The sequence below is a fragment of the Rhinichthys klamathensis genome, unplaced genomic scaffold (assembly GCF_029890125.1).
Source record: "Rhinichthys klamathensis goyatoka isolate OS25496 unplaced genomic scaffold, OSU_Roscu_1.1 h1tg000197l_1, whole genome shotgun sequence".
NCBI lineage: Eukaryota > Metazoa > Chordata > Actinopteri > Cypriniformes > Leuciscidae > Rhinichthys > Rhinichthys klamathensis.
This window is the reverse complement of record NW_026606723.1, coordinates 2881883-2905467: the sequence shown is the minus strand read 5'-3', so window position 1 is coordinate 2905467 and position 23585 is coordinate 2881883. Positions and strand designations below refer to the sequence as shown.

The following is a 23585-nucleotide window of genomic DNA, read 5'->3' as shown; positions in this document are numbered from 1 at the left end:
GAACTGACGACACCCAACATCGCTTAGAGCACCTTTAATGTGGTACAGCATGCAGTGCATGTTGAATTACCCTGGAATGCAGTTGCACAATTAGCCATATGCTATACATCATGGACAATATACACACAAGATAACACAGAGGAGGACAAAAACCAAGGATTACATGTGTAAGCAGATCAAAGTGTGTAAGGTGATTATATATGTCTGTAATATGAAAAAGGAAAATTAAAGCCTGAAATCTGCATGAGTCATTCTCTCGTGCATGTGTGAAGTCGGTACAGAAGCTGGGGGCCAGTAGTTTCTAAAAAGCTTTTTGGATCATCTTTTAGATCTCCATCAGCGTGAGATAAAGAGGATTTTCACATATGATTAGTGTTTCAGAATAGCGGTCTGGGGGGCTGGTTTTGGCTTTTATGTTTGTGCTTAATTAGCTTTGGGTATCACTCCATCTGCCTTTAAACTTCTCAATGGCTCCATTCTGCTGATTTCTTTCATGTTGTAGCAGGTTTCACAGTTGCACCATCATCACACAAACACACAATCGGAACTGAGTGAAATTTTCCCCTGGAGTTTCATATTACAAATACCACTACCTCAAGCTCACTTCTTTGTTAGCGCTCTGCGATGTGAGCAAGATTCCTTTTATTTTATTTTTTATTTTATAAATTGCTGTCCCTCATATTATTCACTTTATGAATTTTACTCTACTTAAAACCTGAATAAATAAAGACAAACCTGAATGGAGTTCACAGCTGGCGTGGTTTGCGCAATTAGTCGTGTCTATATAAGAGTGTCTGCGAAGCTATTTTTTGCCTCATAATATCATTTTTAATTAATCATTTTTAATATCATAAAAGAATCCTTTTACAATATTTACAGCTATTAAAACTGGAAAGTAGACACTAATTTACTGTACATAAATGAGTAAATCACTACTGATGAAGATCAGTATATTACTATTTGTTTCACTTTACTTTGACTTTATTTGAACAGTGAATCGTTTATTTAAATGAACAAACTGATTCACTAAAAGGAAACAGACTTCTCACAGCTAAATGCAGATGTGAAAACAACACGTGAGGTGAGCTACTCTCGACATTTGACATGGAAGGAAGTAACAGACAGAGACAGAAAAACGAAGTGAGGGTCAGTTCTCATTCTGGGCTAATTGAATCAGGGCTCGTTTTTAGCAGGGACAGCAGGGTTGGTTTTAGTCTTGCAGTAAGAGCAGTGATGCTCTTTATTTTGTTACTATTCTCTTTGGGTTCTGTTGAAATGCCCCCTTGTCTAAAAGGCTTTCAGTTTGCTCTTTCAGCCTCCGGTGAGGCTCCCCTCTTCTCAGTATGCATCGGCTTACATTTAATCTGTGTTTGACCAAGAGTGTCTGAGAGATAAGAAAATAGGTTTTGCTCACCGATGGCCTCCGTGTGTGACTGTACTTGCAATTTAGTTACATTCACATCAGCGGAACCTCCCAAATATAAAAAGAAATTTTCATTTTGTGGAAAAGCACTTTGCTATAATTGGATCTTTGAATTGCCTCTTATCTTCCATCATTAACAAAGAAGCTACATTTGTCTGAGCCATTACAATTGGATGCTTTGTTCAAGTGTGTTTCTTTTGTTTAATATTAGAAATGATCCATACAGTCATACAGAGGGATCGGGAAACACACTTTATTTACCAGTGTTATAGAGCTGCATGATTAATCGTTAAAAGATCGTGATCGCGATCTCGATTCGAACACCCACGCAATCTTATTTCTTAATGACAATGATTCAGCTATGTCTAATAAAGCTTTGTCAAGTACGATCACAGCAAACAATCAACATTTAAATCTGCATTGGCACTGCTGCTAAGCCAGAGAGAGCAGTTATCATGAAGCCTATATATATGAAACAATTTCACAAACAGTCTTTTCAAACACACATATCATTATTTCTGCTACAATAATTCAAATTATCACAGAAGTACTGGGATAAAAGTTTATTGTTCGGATATAAACACTGATGTCTATGGTAGTGATAAAAATACAGGAAATCATCTTTCAAAAGTAACTTTGTATCAATTACATCATTACGCCAGAGGACAGGGTGGAGACAAGTGACTGTTAAAAACATTTTTATTAGGTTGATTTGTTTAGATCCAGTGAAGTCGTCGTCATCATAGGCGTAATTTGCAGGTGGGACATGTCCCCACCACTTTTTCTCAGGATCGATATTGTCCCCCACCACTTTTTGAAACATTGAGGCATGGATGTATAGGCTACCTAATACAAATAAATAAAACATCTCCACTTAACTAGCAGAGCATTCATTTAGTTCGTTATTAAATAAGAGATCTAGTGCTAAAATCTGTTGTTTTTTAAATCAAGCTGAGCGCTCGTTTTCGCTGCTACCAGTTGCATGGATCAGAAGCAAACTTAAAGGTTGTATCAGTGATTTCAGGGCCAAAAAGGGCCCAAACATAAATGATCACATTCATCTAATCTTTCCTAACGATCCGCTAGCTGCCCGCCCCATAAGAAGGCCGTCAAAAAAACGCGTCTCTGTAGGCAGCCTAGGCTCTGAGATCTGCACATAAAACCAATTGGTTTCACCAACCACTCAAAACCAAAATAAATAGTGTTCCAACCAATCACCGACAGGGGGTGGGGTGTTGTGAGGTTTTGCGCTCGTGCACGGCTGCACGCGAAGTCGGAGCTGAAGAAGAAGCCAGCGTCTACCAACGAACACCCGTCGGTGATTGGTTGGAACACTATTTATTTTGGTTTTGACATCTCACCAGAACTCACTCAAGGTATTCTACAAAGCTCCCTCTAGGTGTGCCTTGGACCGCATGTTGAGGCTGGTGGTGTAATAAAAGACGCAGAGCGAGCAGTCAGGGTAGTGAGTGAGGCACACCAGATCTATGAAATCCCTTGTGTGGTCCTCGAGGGAACGCACCTCCTGATTCAGGAGGAAAAGGCGGACTGCAGGATTATCCATCCGTTTTTTTATTTTGGTTCTTCTGGCAGGTGGTTGTAATAAGTCACACAACAGTGGAGAATCCAGCAATAACAGTCTTTAATAACAACACGACACTCACGAAAACAGGAACCCCCCCCCACCCCCCAAAAAAACCATATAGGGCCCTGTTTTAACGATCTGAAATGCAAGTATCAAAAGCGAAACGCAAGTAACTGTGGGCGGATCTCGGGCGCTGTTGCTATTATACCGCAAATCTAAAATGGGTTGGTCTGAAGTAGCTACATTACTCATAGGTGTGGTTTGGGCGTAACGTGCAATAAACCAATCAGAGCGTCATCTCACATTCCCTTTAAAAGCAGGCGCGCTTGTTTCATGGCGGATTGCTATTATAACGGCGGATTTGCCAGGCGCACACCAGGAGCGGTTCACAGCCGAGGAGACCGACTTTCTCGTCAGGGCCGTAAACGACAGAGAAGTGACATTGTATGGGGATGGGAGAAACCTACCCAAATTAGTTTCTGTTAGGCTTATAATAATAAATAAATAAATATAATAATACACAAAAAAATGTGTAAGCTAGATTTATGCCTTATCTTCATGGACACCACAATGATTTCCCTCGTGTGGTGATATTTTTCCTTGTAATATGATTTGGAAAAATGGGAACTGCTGCGTCTGTGTAGATGAGAGAAGCAAAGTGTATGCGAGTTGTGCACACTCTACATTATGGCCAAGCATACGCCCTTAAAATAGCATCTGAAAAACGCGCCGGAATTGTTTTCTGGAACTGCAAAATAGCACCAGGGAACGTTTGTGGCGGAACACGCCTCCTCTTTTCGCTGAACCGCCCCCGGGAGCGCAAGTTCATTCTAATTTACCTAATTTACCGACGTGCGTCTGTGGAGGGAAAAGTCCGCTGAGCGTTGGGTGCAAAATAGGAATGATACATGCGTCGGTGTACAAAGTCAATTGCGCTGGGTGCAAGATAGGGCCCATACACTCAAACGACAATCAACAGCAAACAAAGAACAACTTCTGATTTGATTGACTGATCTGATTTGATAAACCATCTTTAGAGGTGCATTGCCACCACCTACCAGACTAGAGTGTGGAGCAGTAGATTGCATACAGGACAAACAAAGAACTGTGAGAACTGAAGGCTTAAATTCACAAGGGAGGCTAATCAACAGAAACTGAAACAGGTGCGTGACAATCGGTAATCAAGGAAACTAACTAGTGGGGGGAAAATGGGAACAAAGGAAACGGGTACAGGAACTTCAACGAAACAGAACATACACGTGACAGCATATATTTAAGTCTATAGCATGTATTTTAAACCCCGATCGATTCAGTGTTACATTGGGTAGTTTGCTCAAATTGATTTATTTATTTATTCATTCATTAACATTGTGGCTTGTTCTGGGCAAGAACTGTGCAGCTGGTGTAGTTCACGCATATTTGCATGAGTCTAAAGGCCGTGTGATCTGATGAGGTGTAATCCAGCAAGCAGCATTCACACAGATGCTCGGCTCAGTACTGGATCTTGAGAGGAAGATGAGCAGGATGAAGATGTTCCTGTGGGACGAGCTCCACGCAGCCTCCTCTCTCCATGCTTCTCCTGCCAATTAGCACTCACTGGTGCAATGCGTGTGTTGTTAGTGTGTGTGTGTGTGTGTGTGTGTGTGCTAAAACATCTGCCTGTGTGGCCGGTGTAAGCACAGAGCCTTAATATAGCTGAATTCTTTTCACAATCTGTGCCTGTGATAAGTGCTAGTGATTTTATCACCGGCTGACACGCGCGCTCATTGCAAAAGAGATGATGTCATCTTGCCTCAAAGCCTTGGAAATATCGGAGGGATTATTATGCAGCGTCAAAGACAAAATGTGTGTGTGTGCGCGCGCACAGAGGGTGAGCAGGTGATCGTTTGGCAAATTCAACAGCTCTATTCCAGGACTCTGTTTGCCTCTGTGTTAGCTGTAATACTAAGGACATAAATGAAAAAAAAGAAGTGATACCAATATTTAATTATGTAAATAATTTACCATTCATTTTCAATTACTGTCATGTTCAACTCTATGCTGATAACACTGTCATATATTTATATATTCATGTTTATATGACTTTCTACAAATTCAACCCTCTTCTGTCTGATTTTAATATTTTACAAGATTGGCTTTTTAGTCCTTTATTGTGTTTTTTGGTTCCAGTCAGAAACTTAAATCCAAAGTTGGTTCTTGTGCTGTATCATGTAAGATGGTACTCCTCTGTCTGCATAAAGTACTTGATACAATGAAATATCTTTGTGTATGGCTTGGCTTTAAACTTTCATTTAAAGTGCCCCTATTATGCTATTTTAAATGCTATCTTAATGTTGTTTTGGAGTCTCCTATAACAGGTTTACATGCATCAAAGGTCAAAAAACTGTTTCATTTCTTCATAATATACATTTGCACATCCAGTATATTAGCACATTTGACTCTTACTTTTGAAAGACAATAACTTTATATACGGTGCACTTTCAGATTTAAAACTTTGCAGGATGTTTTCATTCACTTAGAGCTATGTTACACACGTCATTAAAGGTCATTTTCAAAAATCCATAATAGGGTCCCTTTGAATCACATTCGAATCATATTTTACTTAGTCAACATTTTTTTAAGTCAATAACATTTTTTGTTTGTTTTGTTGTAATTGCGTTACACTGTATGTTGGGGTCCCTCGAAAATTAGATGGTACTGTACATCTCAAGGGGTTAATACTAATACATAAATGATAAATTAATGAATTCAATATACAGTATATGATATTTATATATTTTCTCAGAGACTGTTTAAAATTTATTTTTTCAACTCGATGAAACCACAATTATGTAGACTTTTCATCAATAGAACAATTCATTTAGTCACATACAGTATAGTATGTATATTATCGTAAACAACAGACGTTACCACATATTTTTTTTACCGATATGAAGTTTGGGGTCTGTCAGGGTTCTGTCACTTCTGTCTAGTCTATTTCTTGGTTTTGTGACAGAGCCCTGACACTCCTGTTTTGTCTTGTCTGTGTGCCTTGTTTCATGTGCTTTCATGTTTTGTATTGTGCTGTGTAGCACACAGCTTGTGTTTTACACCAGGGGCCTATACCATGAAGCCGGTTTAGGTGGCTAGCCAGCTATATTTCAGCTTAGTTTCCGCCAACCCTGGGTTTTAGGTACTATGAAAGTAGCTCGGCTTTAATCGGTGTTCGTTGCCATGGTACCTTACGCTGCACGGCTAACCTGCTCCGGGGCAGGTTAAGTTCTGGATTCGAGATCTCAGACTGAAGTTTGACCAATCAGCTGTGAGCAAAGAAACATATAGGTGACGTAACTAATTCCCAGTGTTTGTTGCAATGGCTTTACATTTTCTTTCAAATCCTGTGGACATCTCAGCGCAAATTGTTAGACGAGCACATCGTAGAGAAAGAGTTTTTAGCCGGACAAAATCCCCTTGCCTTTCCTGATAGTGTTACAGATTTTCTGCGGAAGGAATATCTTATCTTTGCGAACTTCTTGAGCCGCACATAAATAATTTAACACATCGAATTCATGCACTTACTGTACCATAAATGGTATTGCGTTGCGTTTTTTTGCAAGTGGTAGCCTACATACTTGCACGATCGGTGATGCACAGAATCTAGGGGAAAACACGGTTTGTCGAACCATTCGCAAGGTGGTCCTCGCTCTGCAGGAGTACATTAATAGTTTAATAGTGTTCCCCAGACATTTATTGACCATGTCCATAAGAGAGGGTTTTTATAAAATTGCCGGTAAAATATATTGATAGGGTGACATCACGTTTTTTTTTTTTTCAAAAAGCAAATTTCACAAATGTAGGCTACTATATAATACAGTACATGTTAAGCATTATTTTAATCTTATGATAGGATTCCCTATAGAGTCATTGGAGCAATAGCCTGCACACATGTTGCAATCTCCACTTCTCTAGGAGAACATGAGGCAGATTATGTTAATAGAAAGTCTTTTCACAGCCTTAATGTTCAGGTCGAGATTATGTGAACATGTGAAATTATTATTTTCTGTGAGATGAATCTTTAAATTAATAGTAAAATTAACAGATAACAATCTACTTTCCGTGAGTATGTTGTGTCAGCGCTTTGGGGAAAGCTAGTTAAATTTGGTACAGTACAAAACACTGTTAATTTGAATTGGGACAGCAAAACCTACACAATAACCCCCTATCATGACCCTCATGTGTCAGTAAAACCATAGTAAAAGTTAGAGATGATCTTTGGCATCCTAAAGGCACGTTTCAACTGTCTTCGGCGCTTAAGAGTCACCAGAGTGTGCATCACAGATAGTGTCTGCATGTGCCATTCTGCACAATATAGCCACCATAGAAAGGAGCCAGAACACCACAGAAAGCTTCTCCCCGATGAAACTGACCCGAACACACTTGACCACCCAGCTGGTGCAAATGTAGTTGCAATCACCATACAATATTACACTTAATAAAAGCACATTAAAACTGCAGATAGGTCTCGAACTGTTTTATTGGTTTTGTGGGGTGGGATGGGATGGGATGGGATGGGATGGGGGGGGCGGGGGGGGGGGGCGGGGGGGGGGGGGGGGGGGGGGGGGGGGGAGAGAAAGAAAGCATGGGGGGGGGGGGGGAGAAAGCAATAGAAAGTTGCATTAATAAATATTCATGCTAAAGTGTTACTTGGTTAAATAAGTTCACATGCTGAGATCAGTTTAATCTAGCTGTTGCATTTATTTTTTAAATGTGGAGCCTCCTCAGCTCACAGTCAGGCTCCTTTAGTGTGCAGTCTAGCTCTTTAGGCTCCTTTAGTGTGCAGTCTAGCTCTTTAGGCTCCTTTAGTGTGCAGTCTAGCTCTATAGGCTCCTTTAGTGTGCAGTCTAGCTCTTTAGGCTCCTTTAGTGTGCAGTCTAGCTCTTTAGGCTCCTTTAGTGTGCAGTCTAGCTCTATAGGCTCCTTTAGTGTGCAGTCTAGCTCTATAGGCTCCTTTAGTGTGCAGTCTAGCTCCATAGGCTCCTTTAGTGTGCAGTCTAGCTCCATAGGCTCCTTTAGTGTGCAGTCTAGCTCTATAGGCTCCTTTAGTGTGCAGTCTAGCTCTATAGGCTCCTTTAGTGTGCAATCTAGCCCCATAGGCTCCTTTTGTAAAGGGCCCTGACTGAGTCTGTTTCCACCTGAAACATAATTCCACCACAAACATGATCATTACAAGTTTTTGGGAGGCTAATCAACTCGCAAAAAGTTCCTTGACAAAGACCTCTAATATATGTCAAGGGTTTTAAATCCTTACCTTGTTCACATTTCTTTTGATGCCTGTTGAGGTAGAGGCTTCAGTTTCTGGGACAGGTTGTGAAAAATCCTACAATAAAAGAGATGTGTAACTTGGGCCAGTCCCTGTTTTATGCCACACATTCAAATGTTTGCCTTAATAAAAAGGCCAGTGCATTCACCTCAGCAACTGTCCCAGAACACAGACAGAGTGTCTTCATCATTTCCTCCTCCCTGATAAATAAAAGTAGGCCAATATGTTTCTGGTGTTCTGTCTGCTGCATACTGACCTCTGTGTGGGAGACTGTGTGTGTGTGCTGGCTTCAACAGGGACACTGCATTTCCCTCTACTGCAGAACATACAGTCAGCCATATTTAAAACTTAAAATAGTAATGTATCGCACACGTACCCAGTGTTACTTGCTTCGAGGAGCCGGCACCAGGGTCAGATTGTACAGCACCTGTAATCCCATCCATAATCGGCCGTCCCTTATTCCTATCAGAGCCAACTCAGTGTATTCTGGAGGAGTGGCCCTCCACTGGTTTTCTGAATTTCACTCTTTTTTCGGTTTGCCTCAAACAAGTGTTAATAAAAAAATAATAAAAGGCTGTGTGTAAATACTTACTAGGCTACTTTGAATTATATTTTTATATTTTGTCTTTATCAGCTGCCAAGAACGTTTGGAGTTGCATCTAAAAATCAATGAATATTAATCTTTATTAGTATATACATGCACATTTTTTTTATATATTATAAAAATATAGGCTATATTTCACACACACATACATTCATAGCCTACATCATTTTACATGAATAAAGAAAATATTTTTATGGCTTACACATTAACACAATCAGCAATCTTTCTCCAACAGTCTTCTCTTGCTTTGGCAGCAGAGACCGTATTGTTTCGAGCTTGTAATACATATTTAAATTCATCGTAATTCTGAATGATTATCTCTTGCTCCTCCGCGGAAAGAAAATATCGCTCTCGCTCAATATATCGAACGCGATTGGTTGTTCGGTGCCAACGTCACTTTGGTATGTGCACGCGCTCGTGGAGTAATCATAGCTTAAGATCAAAGCCTGAGTTGACAGAGAAAGTTGATGAGCTGCGTCATGGTACCAATAAAGCCTGATTGCATCGGTTTGGTTTTGTCAACTCAAAACTAATCCTGTAACTCCGAGTTTGTTCAGCTACCTTCATGGTACAGGCCCCAGCTGTGTGCTTTCATGTTGTCATGTTTTGTATCGAATGAAAGCTTTTTTATACATTGGAATACTTGATCACTCGAACGTCACTTCATTGCGTCATCAGCAGTGCTCAAAGGATCTGCCCTTATGTTGTTAAAGTTTGTTTATTTAAGAAATTCATAATAAATAATAATAAAGCAAGATACCTTGTTGAAATATGTGAGTTGTGTGGTTTATGTAAACTACAAAAGTAAAGTATAAATTCAAATGATTGTGACTGATGTGAAGGGGGAGGAGAATTGATACGTGCGTCATGTTTAGTCGATAAAACTCTTCCGCAAAGGGTACACCTGTGTATCCTCGCTCATAGCTCCTCTGGAAGCCTCCTCACTCCTCGATCCTCGGCTCCTCGCGGTGCAATTAGAGACTTGAGATGTCCTTCAAGATGGCTGAGCTCGATCGGTTTCCGGGTCATAGCATGGAGGACGGAGGAGCGAGGAGACGAGGAGGGATATTGAGAAGCACCCATAGCTCCTCTGGAAGCCTCCTCACTCCTCGATCCTCGCCTCCTCGCGGTGCAATTAGAGAATTGAGATGTCCTTCAAGATGGCTGAGCTCGATTGGTTTCCGGGTCATGAGGACGGAGGAGCGAGGAGACGAGGAGGGATATTGAGAAGCACCCATAGCTTGTCATGTATGTTTCCTTGTGCCATGTGCTCTCCTGTTGATTGTCTAGCCCCTCCCATCTTGTTACCTGATTATTGATTTGTTTGCCCCACCTGTCCTCCCTCGTTACCTGATTGATTCATTTGCCCCACCTGTCCTCCCGCGTTACCTCCTTTGTTTGGTCTCCCTATTTATTCTCCCTGTGTTTGCAGTCCTGTGCTGTTTCGTTGTCAAATGTACCTCTTGTGTCCTGCCTAGATGCTGTTGCCAAGGCCATTCAAGTCAAATTAAGTCTTTTGTTTTCCAAGTCAAGTCTGTCTTGTTTTCCCCCTCGGGGTAGTTTTTGTTTTGTTTTTTATACTTATTAAAAACTCATTTTTCCTGCAATTGAGTCCTCGCTTCATCTCCTTAACCCCACACCTGACAGGGGTCAGCAAGAATCTTTTTTTTTTCATTCAGCAAGGGCATATTAAATTGATCAAACAGTAAAAACTAATATTTATATTTCAAATTAATGCTGTTCTGTTGAACTTTCTTTTTATCAAAAAATCCTAGGACATTTTTTTCATTCATGGTTTTCCACTTTGATAATAATAAGAAATGTTTATTGAGCACCAAATCATCATATTAGAATGATTTAATGATTCATATTAGAAGGATCATGTCACTGAAGACTGGAGTAATAATGCTGAAAATTCAGCTTTGACATCACAGGAATACATCACATTTTATAATATATTCAAATAGAAAACGGTTAATTTGTAAATTGTACTGAAATTATAAAATAATATTTCACAATATTACTATTTTTACTATATTTTTGAACAAATAAATCCAGGGTGAGTAAGGGTAAGAGATTTCTTTTTTATAAACATTAAAAATCTTACCGACTCCAAACTTTTGAACGTTAGTGTATAAAATGTCACTTTTTAAATGATGAAGCAATTTAATATTATAATCAGATTTTTGAAACAATTAATTCAAATTAATTGAATTCCAATTCACATTTTTTTTTTTTTTTTTTTTTTTTTTTTTTTTTTTTACAAAAATACTAACCTTATATGAAAAAATATTTCATGATCCAATCCTTTAGGAACAAAAACATTATGGCCAAATAAAACAATCGCAATATTCACTATTTCAGCTAATTTCATACCGGCAGAATAATAATCTTAAACATATTGTGAATATTCCCTAAATCACACAGTACTAGATGGAGCAGGGCACTTCAATCCGGTGAGACATATTCTCTGTAGTTTGTATACACAGCAGGTGTCGGGCAGTTGCTCTCTCTCCATTTGGCATGCTGTGGCAGGCATTTAGCTAATGTCTGTCAAGTGGATTTGCCTGAATGTTTTGCCACTAATGGAAATGTGGATTGAAAAGCAAAGGCAAACTTAGACGTTATCAATTAGCTGCTTTCAATGACTGTGAAACATGATACAATCACAGATGAGGGTGTTTTTTCATATACTGTAAGACACATAGATTCTCCTCATTAGCCTGTAGTATGCCTGTGCCCTCAGCATTTCGTGTGTGTGTTTATGTTTAAGTTTAATCAACATCACAGGTCAGCAGTGTGTGAGAGTGTGTACGGCAGTAAATGGAGACTCGGAGCAGATGGAGGCATGTTTTGCACAGATGTCTTAGCGGCTGGCCTTAGATATGTTTCCTTGAGCACTCTGGTCATGTGCCACCAGATCTTGGGGGTTCCTCAAGTAGAATGAAGCAGAATAAAGCAGTGCTGAAACTGGGTAAGACAAGTAAAAAAAAAAAAAAGCCATCCAAATTAGTATTATTATCAGACCAAATCAAGCTTGCTGAATCGTTTTTATTTGCCCCTTAGTTTCACCGACAGTCAGGTCTTACTGACATTTAGAGCCATGTATAATAGATGCTCAGCTTGAGAAGGGTTCAGTCCAGGTATATCGCCAAACTCATCTCTTCTGAGTTCCTGGAAAGTAAGATGTTCCTGTGATCTACGTGTTAAAAAGGGACCCTCTTGTCACAGTGCTGTCTTAAAACCATTTCTCCCTAGTGTTCCTTTGTCATCCTTTGCGCCTAACTGTCTGTAATTGTGCCTAGAAATAGTTGAGTAACCACCAAATTAATTTCAAGAGACACAATAATCTTAATTTTGGAGATACAGTAAGAAATATGAACAATTATGCAACAAGTCACTAATATTTTGATATTTATGAGTGAAATGCAGATCATGCGGCACAACACAATTCCCCTCGAGTGTTACAAAACTATACAACCCATTTCAAGTTATCACACACACGACATACATGAGCCACATGCCGTAACCAGACAATCTCACACATGAACATGAATGTTTCTTATGAGATTGTATATTTTTTTAATTAATATCTATGTCTCCCGATAGCCCTGTTTTCTGCAGCAAATGCCAAGTTAATAATAATATATATAACTAATTAATATTATGCAAAATAGTTTTTGTGATGTACAGTAAATGTCACAAATAAATAATAATATTGTAATATATATACACTATACATAATACTTCAATTGATGATAATATTTATGCGAAATCACAAAATATTTTTTGTGATGTAAATGGTCACAAATTAATTAAAATGGTCAAAATAATACAAATCTTTGGGTTTGTTAGTTAGTTAGTGTAATCATAACTGGTCTCAGTTCACATTGGCAGGCGTGGCAAAGAGTTAATTTTGAACCTTTCAATACATGTTTTATTGTTCCTGATCAAGCTTTCGGTTCTGTGCCCTGTCCAGCCCATAATATATATGTACAGTATATACACTGTTAAATATTTTAGTGTGAAATTACTGTACTGTATATTCCAGTTTAATAATTGTTACTTTCACAGTAGGACTTTTCTTGTGTCTAACTAACCGCACTAAAAAGTTGGAAAACACAATTTACTGTTAACAAACAACATCATACTGTATTTCTACAGTGCATATGTACTATTAAGGTACCCAGCATGCAGTGTGGCATGAATAGATTATGTTGTGGAGTTTCTTGATTCTTGTTGGATTTATCTGTGCTGCTGAACTTATTTTTGCTTCGCTTTTAGCCATTTGTGTTGGTTTATTTTGTAATGTTGGTTTGTGTTGTATAAACGTTTTTATTATTTGTTGAGTGTCACCATTGTTTTTTTGTTTTTTTGTCAAGTATTGATGTCTGTGCGTCATTAGGTGATGTTTACAAGATGATGTCACATCTTTCAAAGATGAATCTCAGCAGTTGCTTCTCTATTGAGAAAGATCCATCTGCAAACAGTTATGAATTTGAATTAAGTTATTGGTAAATCTTCATGCTTAAATAATACTAACACAAAATCTTCATATACATGCTAGGAATAGTTTGACTAAACTATTTAATATTCTAGCTTGTCATCATTTTAACAAATGTTTTTTTATTTGTCACATTTCTGACTTTGCTAGAACATAAATGTGAATATGAATACTGAGGGTCCAAGATCCCAAGCTAATGGAACACTAATCACCATTATGGTGACTTCAAAAAATTACTGTTGTAAAGAATACATTACAGTGGGATGATTAAATACAACATTATAATGTGAAATCTAATCCTGTAAATTAAATCCTTAGCAATTATTTACAGTGTATATAAATAAAGTTCTGTCATGAAACTAGATGGCGCAGGCTGACAGGCCCTTAAATCAACCTGTTTGCAATCATCATTCTCTATAGGGCACAGCTGATTGGTTCCTGCTGTATCAGTAGCCAATGAGCTTGCATGCTCAACCTTCAAATACTTGGTTAGCATTTGCTGTAGCAGTGCAGTGCGCTTTCAGAAACCCTCTACCTTCCCCAGCTCCACCTGTATAGATCTGCTACGGGTAATTCATGTATGCTTTATTGTACAGCAGCAGCATGTCTTACTAATATCTATATATCTTTATTCAGGCACACTGCTGGCTGGCCATGTGATGTGACGGCATGGCCACCCCTTCCCCAGCCTGATTTATATGTAATGAAAGTGAAATTTTATCTACTAAATCAAGGCTAGGGGAGAATTGGCCATGGAGCAGGAGCAGAATTATTAACAATGAGAGAGATGCCAGACCAGAGAGCTCATATACTGTATACTAAGAGCTCATAAATGGCCACATATGTATGCAGTAGGGAGATCCATGACCAGGAGTCCCTTTTATTCACAGGTATACGAGCTAACAGCTCCGATGGCCTTCTGAACTCCTATGGCTCCTTTTAGCGATGAGGCATGAGTCATGCTTTTGCAGGGTCTGTAAAAGACACGTTTATTATAAGACATGATATTGTTATGAATTAACCTGCCTTGTTATCCCCAGGCTGATTTATTTCAGGTAACAAATAGGGAATTTTCACATCGTTTCTCTGTGTCACAGCTCCCCCAACTTTTACGGACACGCCACCGCAGTATGTGGAGGCCAAAGAGGGGGGCAGCATCACTCTGAGCTGCACGGCCTTTGGGAATCCCAAACCTTCAGTCAGCTGGCTTAGGGAGGGTGACCCCGTACAGGACAGCATCAAATACAAGGTGAGCAAACACATCTCTTATATTTGAATATTAACTTTGGTCATGAAATCTAGGGGATATTCTAAATTGGGGGATATTTTATAATGTAAACTTAAAATATTAGTATAGTTTCTTGTGTCTAAACAGTTTTTTTTTAGTTTTTTTTTGCCCTCTCTCTGACCATTTGTTATGATTGGCTAATGATGTCATTCATCTGGGCTGGCCAAGTTGCTTAATACTAAAATATATGTTGTATGCAATGTTGTCATGTCTCCGAATAAGCGGTTTTGAGCTTTTTATTATAATATTATTTTCATAAAATCACATAAATATATATATATATAAATGTTATTTAAAAAAGAGAATTATTTCCAGAATATAGGTGTGAGACATTTAAATTTCTCTGGGAAATGTTTGTGTGGCAGTGTGAAAACCATAATATACTGTTGTAAATTTTAGTATGTGACAGCCCTAGTGTTGTAGTTACCTGAAGAGTGCCTGTGTAGTTTGATTGATATGCTTCTCTGCACAAATACAGGATTGCAGTTGCCACAGTGAGGGCTCAGGATATTTGATGACGGTGGAAATTACAGGTCATAGGCACTTTGTCATCTCCTTTCCTCTATCTTTACTTTTGCTAACTTTCCATCTTCAAACTACCATAGTCATGGCCCCAAATCCAGCCCTCCGTGAGGTTATCAGTGGCCCGCCATCACAGTTAAATTGCTGCTTCTGTGTCTAAAATGCAAACAAGTGATATGCATTGATAGTGCACAACACTCACTTGCAGTTTTATAGATTTTTGTTGAATAATTTTTTTTTAATTCACAATTTATTATTCATTTTAATAACCAGAATACGTGAACACTGCCATTGCTAATCTCTGACCTTCACTAAAGATACATATTTTATTTCTAGTTTATTTAGTTCAAAAGTTAATAGACGAAATATACATTTCTTTTTTCCTTTTTTTTTCTTCTTTTTTTGGGGGTATTTCTATTAATCAAGAATCCTGAAAACATGCATCACAGTTTCCACTAAAATATTAAGCTACCATTTTTAACCTATAATAACAAGAAATGTTTCTTGAACATATTAGAATGATTTCTGAAGGATCATGTGAAACTTAAGACTGGAGTGATGATGCTGAAAAATTAATCTTTGAATATTTATCCATCAGGAATAAAGTACATTTTAAAAGATATTAAAAAAGAACAGAGTCAATTACAGTTTGAATTGTAATAATCTTTGATCAAATAAATGCAGCCTTTATGAACATAAGATACTTAATTAAAAAATAATTGAACAATTAAATGGTTTGAGGGACTGGCACTAAAATTGGCACCAGGGATGTTTTAGACCTTCTTTAAAAAGTTTGCCATATTGTCTAGAAGTGTCCTTTAAACTAAGCAGTTTGAGTGTCCCTGCTATATGGTTTAAACTTACTCTGTCAAATTGGACAAATCAAGCTGGAGTTTTAACAGTAGTTGCTCGGCCTGTAGAAACAGCTAATTAATCCCCTTCAGCCCTGTCCTATACCCTAGTGGTTTTGCCCTAGCCGCCTGACCATCTCAGTGCTCGTAACTGTACTCATTTTAACTACATGCCGTGGAGGTGTCCCTTGCGCCTCTTATGTTCACAGTGCTGTGTAATTAGGAACCAAATAAATCATCCTTGTATTTCAGCACTAATGGAATTTCTCCTCTTGAGTGACGTCTTTTATATATTTCATCAAATGAGCCTTCCATGATATGAAACAGACTCTTAGATTCCCTTGTCGAAACCAGCATCTAAATACTAGCTTTTTTCTCACAAGTGATCCATTGATTGTGGTTCATCAAAACCAGCAAACCAAACATAGTGAACCAAACTGTCAAATGCTTCCTGAGTATAAACCATCTGCTCGCTGAAGACTAAGCAAAGAGATCCCTACAGGAATGGATGGCTTAGTTCTCTGCCTGAAAAGAGTTTGATTTATAAAAGCCCATTGAGAGATCTTCATCTCCTCGCACATAACAGAGCAATGACAGACTGTCAGTGATAAGCTTTGCTTGGTGATGGAACACTTTTGAAGTAAGGTGAGATTATATCAGGAACAGTGGTATTCGTTGCTTGTTAATTCGAGTGATGGCAAGCTCTTTGTTTAGTCAAAATACTGTAGCATGTTGTTTTGACTGATTAGATCTATAATGTTATTTACAGATGAAAGAAACTTCTCCATCAACTTTTTTTGTTTAAAGCATAATCCTGGGGTAGGCTAGTATATACTTAATAATACTATAGTCTTTGAAAGAGAGGACTCCCATACTAAATTTTTGTACCTTATTAAGACCCATTCACAGCATGAACGATAACAATATTGTCCACACCAACCCACGATATTGTTCTGTTTATTCTAAGCATTCACAGCAGTTTTGTCATCTGCCGCTTTAAATGCTCGAGTTTTTTAAAGCAGGGTGGATTCAGATTGGCTGCCAATATTTTTATCATTCATCAGCTCAGAAAAATAGTTCCGAATGTGATTCAGTTTCACTGTGCAGTTATGGTTGTGGAATCATTATTCTTTTCTTTAAGAATAATTTTTAGAGCTATATATTTATTGTTATTGTTATAGTTATCGTCCTTGGTGTACGAGCCTTTAGAGTACAATGCCGACCAACTTTTTCAGCGTCCTTGGTTCTGGAAGTATAAGAACTACAAACCAATGCAGCTTTGTGAACGACATAATAAAAATAAAAAGGATGGATAAATGATATTGATTATTTATAAGCATATATGTATGTTTATTGCAAAATATGCTTATTTATATACAGTGGTGTGAAAAAGTGTTTGCCCCCTTCCTCATTTCCTGTTCCTTTGCATGTTTGTCACACTTAAGTGTTTCGGAACATCAAACCAATTTAAACAATAGTCAAGGACAACACAAGCAGTGGCGTAACGAGCCAACACCGGGCCCTTATGCAGGATTATCAAGGCGGGCCCCCTACTACAACACGTGATGACGCAATGTCCACGAGTAGGCTTTTGCATGCAATACGCAAGGAACTGTTTACACCTGGCCACTTCATGCTTTTTCTGTGATCGTATAGCTATCCGATCGTGAAAAGACCAGGTGTAAATTCCCTTCGAAACGCATTCGAGACGGATTTGAATCCGGTCGCTCAAACCACTTCAGGAGGTGGTCTGGGCCCCATTCCAGACGACACTGGACAAATGTAAATACATCTGGTTGTTGAAACCACATATGTCAATTTTACTCCTCTAAAAATGCTAAAAAAAAATAAACGTGTGAGAGCGTGGTATAGGCTATATGTCAGTCAGATACGACGCTTCTGCAACAACACGCATCACCGCAGATGAGCATCTATTCATCAAGCCAACGCACAAACTATCGCAAATCAAAGTGAAAGTAAGTCGCAGACGCTCGCTTAACACACAATCATCTTCATTAAAAGTAAAGAAACGAAATGATCTTACCAGTACTGTTGCCGCTCTCTCTAATTGCGGTCTACGATTTAGACATTTTAGCTGATGATCAATAAAATGCAGCTTATCTGTTGCTTTCGGTGACGTGAACTCTATTAAATCTGCATATAGCGCGGAAATTGAAGATCGGATCTATATCTGTTTTGCAAAAACACATTTATGTGACCAGCTGTAAATGGAATCGTTTTGATAAATCAGTAGCTATCCGATCTGAGAAAACGCATGAAGTGGCGCGCGCGTGTAACGTTAAACAGCCGACCCGGGGATTCCCCAGTCCCAGCTCAAAACAAATTACACCAAAATCCATGATTGTTCGTTTCACACATGTATTTAATGATCTGTAAAATATGTTGTTGTCATTATATATTTAAAACAAAATCGTGATAAAGTAAAATGCGATCAAACTAAAAGTAGTAATCTGCGATAGGGGGCCCCGGCTGTCAATCAATATCTTCCAGTCAAGCGGGCCCCTGATTGGTCCGGGCCCGTAAGCAACCGCGTACCCTGCTTACCGATAGTTACGCCACTGAACACAAGTAAACACAAAATGCAATTTGTAAATGAAGGTGTTTATTATTAAAGGTGAAAAAAAATCCAAACCATCATGGCCCTGTGTGAAAAAGTGATTGCCCCCCTTGTTAAAACATACTATAACTGTGGTTGTCCACACCTGAGTTCAATTTCTCTAGCCACACCCAGGCCTGATTATTGCCACACCTGTTCACAATCAAGGCATCACTTAAATAGGAGCTGCTTGACACAGTAAGGTCCACCAGAAGACCCTTAAAAGCTACACATCACGCCGAGACACAAAGAAATTCAGGAACAATTGAGAAAGAAAGTAATTGAGATCTATCAGTCTGGAAAGGGTTATAAAGCCATTTCCAAAGCTTTGGGAATCCAGCGAACCACAGTGAGAGCCATTATCCACAAATGGTGAAGACATGGAACAGTGGTGAACCTTACCAGGAGTGGCCGGCCGCCCAAAATTACCCCAAGAGCGCAGCGACGACTCATCCAAGAAGTCACAAAAGACCCCACAACAACGTCCAAAGAACTGCAGGCCTCACTTGCCTCAGTTAAGGTCAGCGTTCATGCCTCCACCATCAGGAAAAGACTGGGCAAAAATGGCCTGCATGGCAGAGTTCCAAGGAGAAAACCACTGCTGAGCAAAAAGAACATCAAAGCTCGTCTCAATTTCTCCACAACACATCTTGATGATCCCCAAGACTTTTGGGACAACATTCTGTGGACCGATGAGACAAAAGTGGAACTCTTTGGAAGGTGTGTGTCCAAGCATATCTGGCGTAGAAGGAACACTGCATTTCATAAAAAGAACATTATACCAACAGTAAAATATGGTGGTGGTAGTGTGATGGTCTGGGGCTGTTTTGCTGCTTCAGGACCTGGAAGACTTGCCGTGATAAAAGGAACTATGAATTCTGCTGTCTACCAAGAGATCCTGAAGGAGAATGTCCGACCATCTGTTCGTGTACTCAAGCTGAAACGAACTTGGGTTCTGCAGCAGGACAATGATCCTAAACACACCAGCAAGTCCACCACCGAATGGCTGAAGAAAAACAAAATGAAGACTTTGGAGTGGCCTAGCTAAAGTCCTGACCTGAATCCTATTGAGATGTTGTGGTATGACCTTAAAAAGGCCGTTCATGCTCGAAAACCCTCTAATGTAACTGAATTAGGACAATTCTGCAAAGATGAGTGGGCCAAAATTCCTCCAGGACGCTGTAAAAGCCTAATTGCCCGTTATCGCAAACGCTTGGTTGCAGTTGTTGCTGCTAAGGGTGGCCCAACCAGTTATTAGGTTTAGGGGGCAATCACTTTTTCACACAGGGCCATGATGGTTTGGATTTTTTTTCACCTTTAATAATAAACACCTTCATTTACAAATTGCATTTTGTGTTTACTTGTGTTGTCCTTGACTATTGTTTAAATTGGTTTGATGTTCCGAAACACTTAAGTGTGACAAACATGCAAAGGAACAGGAAATGAGGAAGGGGGCAAACACTTTTTCACACCACTGTATATACGGTAATGTTTTTTTACATATATTATTATGATTTGATTTATTAGACACGTGTGTTGTTGTGGGGTCTGCTGTAGCCTGGCCGTGCATCTCCATCTGTGTAATTAGAGTAATTATGGAGTCTGGGATCCACAGCGGTGTCTCAGACTGCTGCCGTTTGTTGAGTAAAATAGCTTCTGTACTTACCATCATGCTGCCCATTTGTAGACTTAAGGTATGTATGTTCAGTTTGTAAATGCGCAGAGTGTGTATGTTCACGCCAAGGGGTCAAGGTTTGACTGGTTAGCAGTTTACCTCCGCTGGATAGATGCTGTAACTACAAAAAAAGCATATTTTTCAATTGACGACCATTCGAATATAGTTGTGGTTTCTGATTGCAAGTCGCTCTTACCAGTGTTATTCATATTTTATTAATAAAAACAAATAATACAAAAATCAGCTTTTTTTTTAAGTTTTCAGTTTTCATTTTAATTTTAGTTTAATTTTTATAATTGTATGTGAATTATTCATTTTTATAGTTTTTTTTTTATTCTTACATTTATTTTTACTTCAGTTTTAGTAATTTTAGTACTTTTTCCATCTAATATTTATGTTATATTTTATTTCAGCTTTATTTCAGTTACCGAAAACCGTTTGGTTAACAATACCAACACTGCCCTAGTGAAAAACCTATACGAAAATGTATTTAAAATACATCTATTTTATACTAAGTATAGTACAAATCCATTACATATATTTACTGACATATCGCTTGAGACTTACTGATATAAATATTGTAATTCAAATTTATTTGAAGTACTTCTTTATCGCACAATGCACATTTCTTAATATTAAAGGTGCAAAACGCAGGTTTCTGAGTTTTTGCAGAACTACGCCCCCTCTGGCGACAAGCGAAACTGCAACCAGAGTTGTGCACGCTCATAGACCACACGCACACGCACGCATGCACGAGCTGTTCATAACTAAAGGAGCATCTGCTGTACAGATCTTTGGTGTACAGTACAGCCAAAATGTCTTCAGAGGTAATAAAGTTATAAATCTGCAAGTCATTTCAAATATATGGAAGGAAAGACATTTGAGTAAATTACTCTTATGTGTGAGGGGAAAACGGGGGTAGTAGAAAACTTTGTTTATGTGTTTACTGTATCTGTATCCACCTATGATTGTATTGTTATGAAAACACGTCCATGAACAATATAATTGATTACTTCGCAATAGTTCAAAATAATAATCATACCGTACACGGTTGGTCAACAACGTTCACTCAAATGTCTCAAGGTAATAAACAATCAAATGTCACCATGACGTTTTCATAAAAGCCAAAACAGGCTAAGCTGCCGAAGACTTGCGGGGTTCAGCCTGTTGTATTGATCTGAGAATATTCCAATAACAATACATCCTTTTTCTGTTAGAATTTACTCAAAATTTGTGTCTAATTATCGGTCATATTTTTCAGCATGTTATCACACTCAAGAATCTTGAACTGTTTTGCTAATCACTAAACTACATGTAGCGCTGATTTATTTAGTAGATATTTTGACAGGGACAATACACACTGACAAACATTAATGTGAAATGTGTCAATACTTGTATTGACACATTAACATGTATTTTATCACAATACCAAAATATTTTACGTTTTCCTCGTTTTGATAGAATACGAGCTCTGACCAATTTGATGTTACTGTGGAGAGAAGCACTGAGGATAGCAGTGACAGCAGTGAAAGGATTTACAATTTACTATTTTTACCGAAAAAGACAATATAGCCAATGCAACGGCGTTCTTCCTTGTTGGTCCGAACACAATTCCTAGTTTATGAAACTGTTCACTGACAATGGTATAAAATCAATTCTGATTGTATATGTATCTAGCTTACGCTAAAGCATTACACATTTTACGCATCGTCATTTGTTGTCATACATAGATTGGCCGTATCAAACATTAGAGACTGGGCTATATCTTACCGTTTTATCAAGAAAAAAGCCAACTGAGGATCCCGTTTGAGACCAAGAGCAGACCGGAGATCTCTCCATTTCCCGAGGTTGACTCTCGTCTTACTCCGACGCCTGTCTGACTCCAATTTGGCCCTTTTGGTGGCACTAGACAAAATGTTTCTTTTTTTTACTTTACGTGGAGTTTGCGTTGGGGTTTGGAATGGACTACAAGCCGGTCTCTTTGAATCCATCTTCTACTTTTGACGCACGAGTTGTCCGCTGATGCGGAGAATGGCGGCGCCGGCGAATACACAAACTTGCGAGACAGACTGGTGAGCGTGAACGCGCATGACGTCACGCCCAGTCTCAAATTCGAGCCCGAATCCCTCTTATATATTTTACTGTACAGGATTATAGAGGCAATCTCAGTGCGCAGAGAAGGGCTCATTCAGCCCATCAGGCAGTTCTTTAAGCACGTATAGGAAGAAAAACAGGTATTTTTAACATGAAAAGTTGCGCAATGCACCTTTAAGTATAAAATGCATTTTAATATCCCTATTAGTAAGGATAGTATGATCATGGTATAATATCAGTCTTTAATGACATTTACTTTTCAAAATGAATTAGTAAAATGTATTTCAAATGAATAGTGTATTCTCTACAAGTCAGCAAGGAAGGAAAAACAGGGGAAAAAATAAAAACCTTTACTCACTTTCGAATGCAATTTGCTGCCAATCATAATCTCATGGGAAATATGTGACCGGGTACAACTGGTCTCAGAACAGCATAACAGATCTGCCGTTCTCTGCAGACAGACCTGACGGGTAAGGGACTCGCCAAAGCATCTTTTCTCCCTACCCTGTCAGAGCTGGATGGTTAACGATACATGAGGGTCACTTTACTGCTGCCGGCCGAGCAGGTGAAGAGTACTTTGAGAAAAAAATTGCAGGAGTGGAGACAGATGACATAGATTCATGCTAAAGTAAAGCCTTCGCTGAGGGGGCTCTCTGATGAATTATTCAGTGTTCCATCAGACGGTGTAATGGCAAGACCTACTATAGCAAGCATCATCATCACAGTTCATGTGAAATCAAACATGTGTGACTTTACTCTTAGGAGACTTACACGCAATTTTTCTTTTCTTTTTTTCTTGGATGGTAAACTTTGGTTTTTGATTGGCAAAATCCCCAAAACATTGTGCTCTGGTAAAAGCCACCATAGTGAAAAATAAATATGCCAAAATGTATTTAAAATACATGTATTTTATGCTAAGTATACTATAAATACATTTACATATTTATGTACTTAATATGAATACCTTACAGTTTCTGATAGTGCTAAAATGGAACTATTGCAAGTATACTTTAGCTACACTTGAAATTTCTTGCATTTAAAGAAAAAACTTTTTTCAGTAAAATTTTCAAGTATGGCTTACTGATTGTTAAAGTCCTTTAGAATAATCATTTTTTATATATAA

General features: G+C 38.6%; 1 protein-coding gene across 6 annotated transcripts in view; it reads left to right on the top strand.

Moving 5' to 3' along the window:
• Positions 1–23585, top strand: part of igsf9bb (immunoglobulin superfamily, member 9Bb) — a 154556-nt gene that overhangs the window by 68702 nt on the left and 62269 nt on the right. For all 6 annotated transcript variants that reach the window (XM_056263073.1, XM_056263070.1, XM_056263072.1 and 3 more), the window contains exon 4: positions 14513–14664. In XM_056263073.1, coding sequence (XP_056119048.1) covers positions 14513–14664 — 152 coding nt within the window. The remainder of the gene's footprint in view (positions 1–14512; positions 14665–23585) is intronic.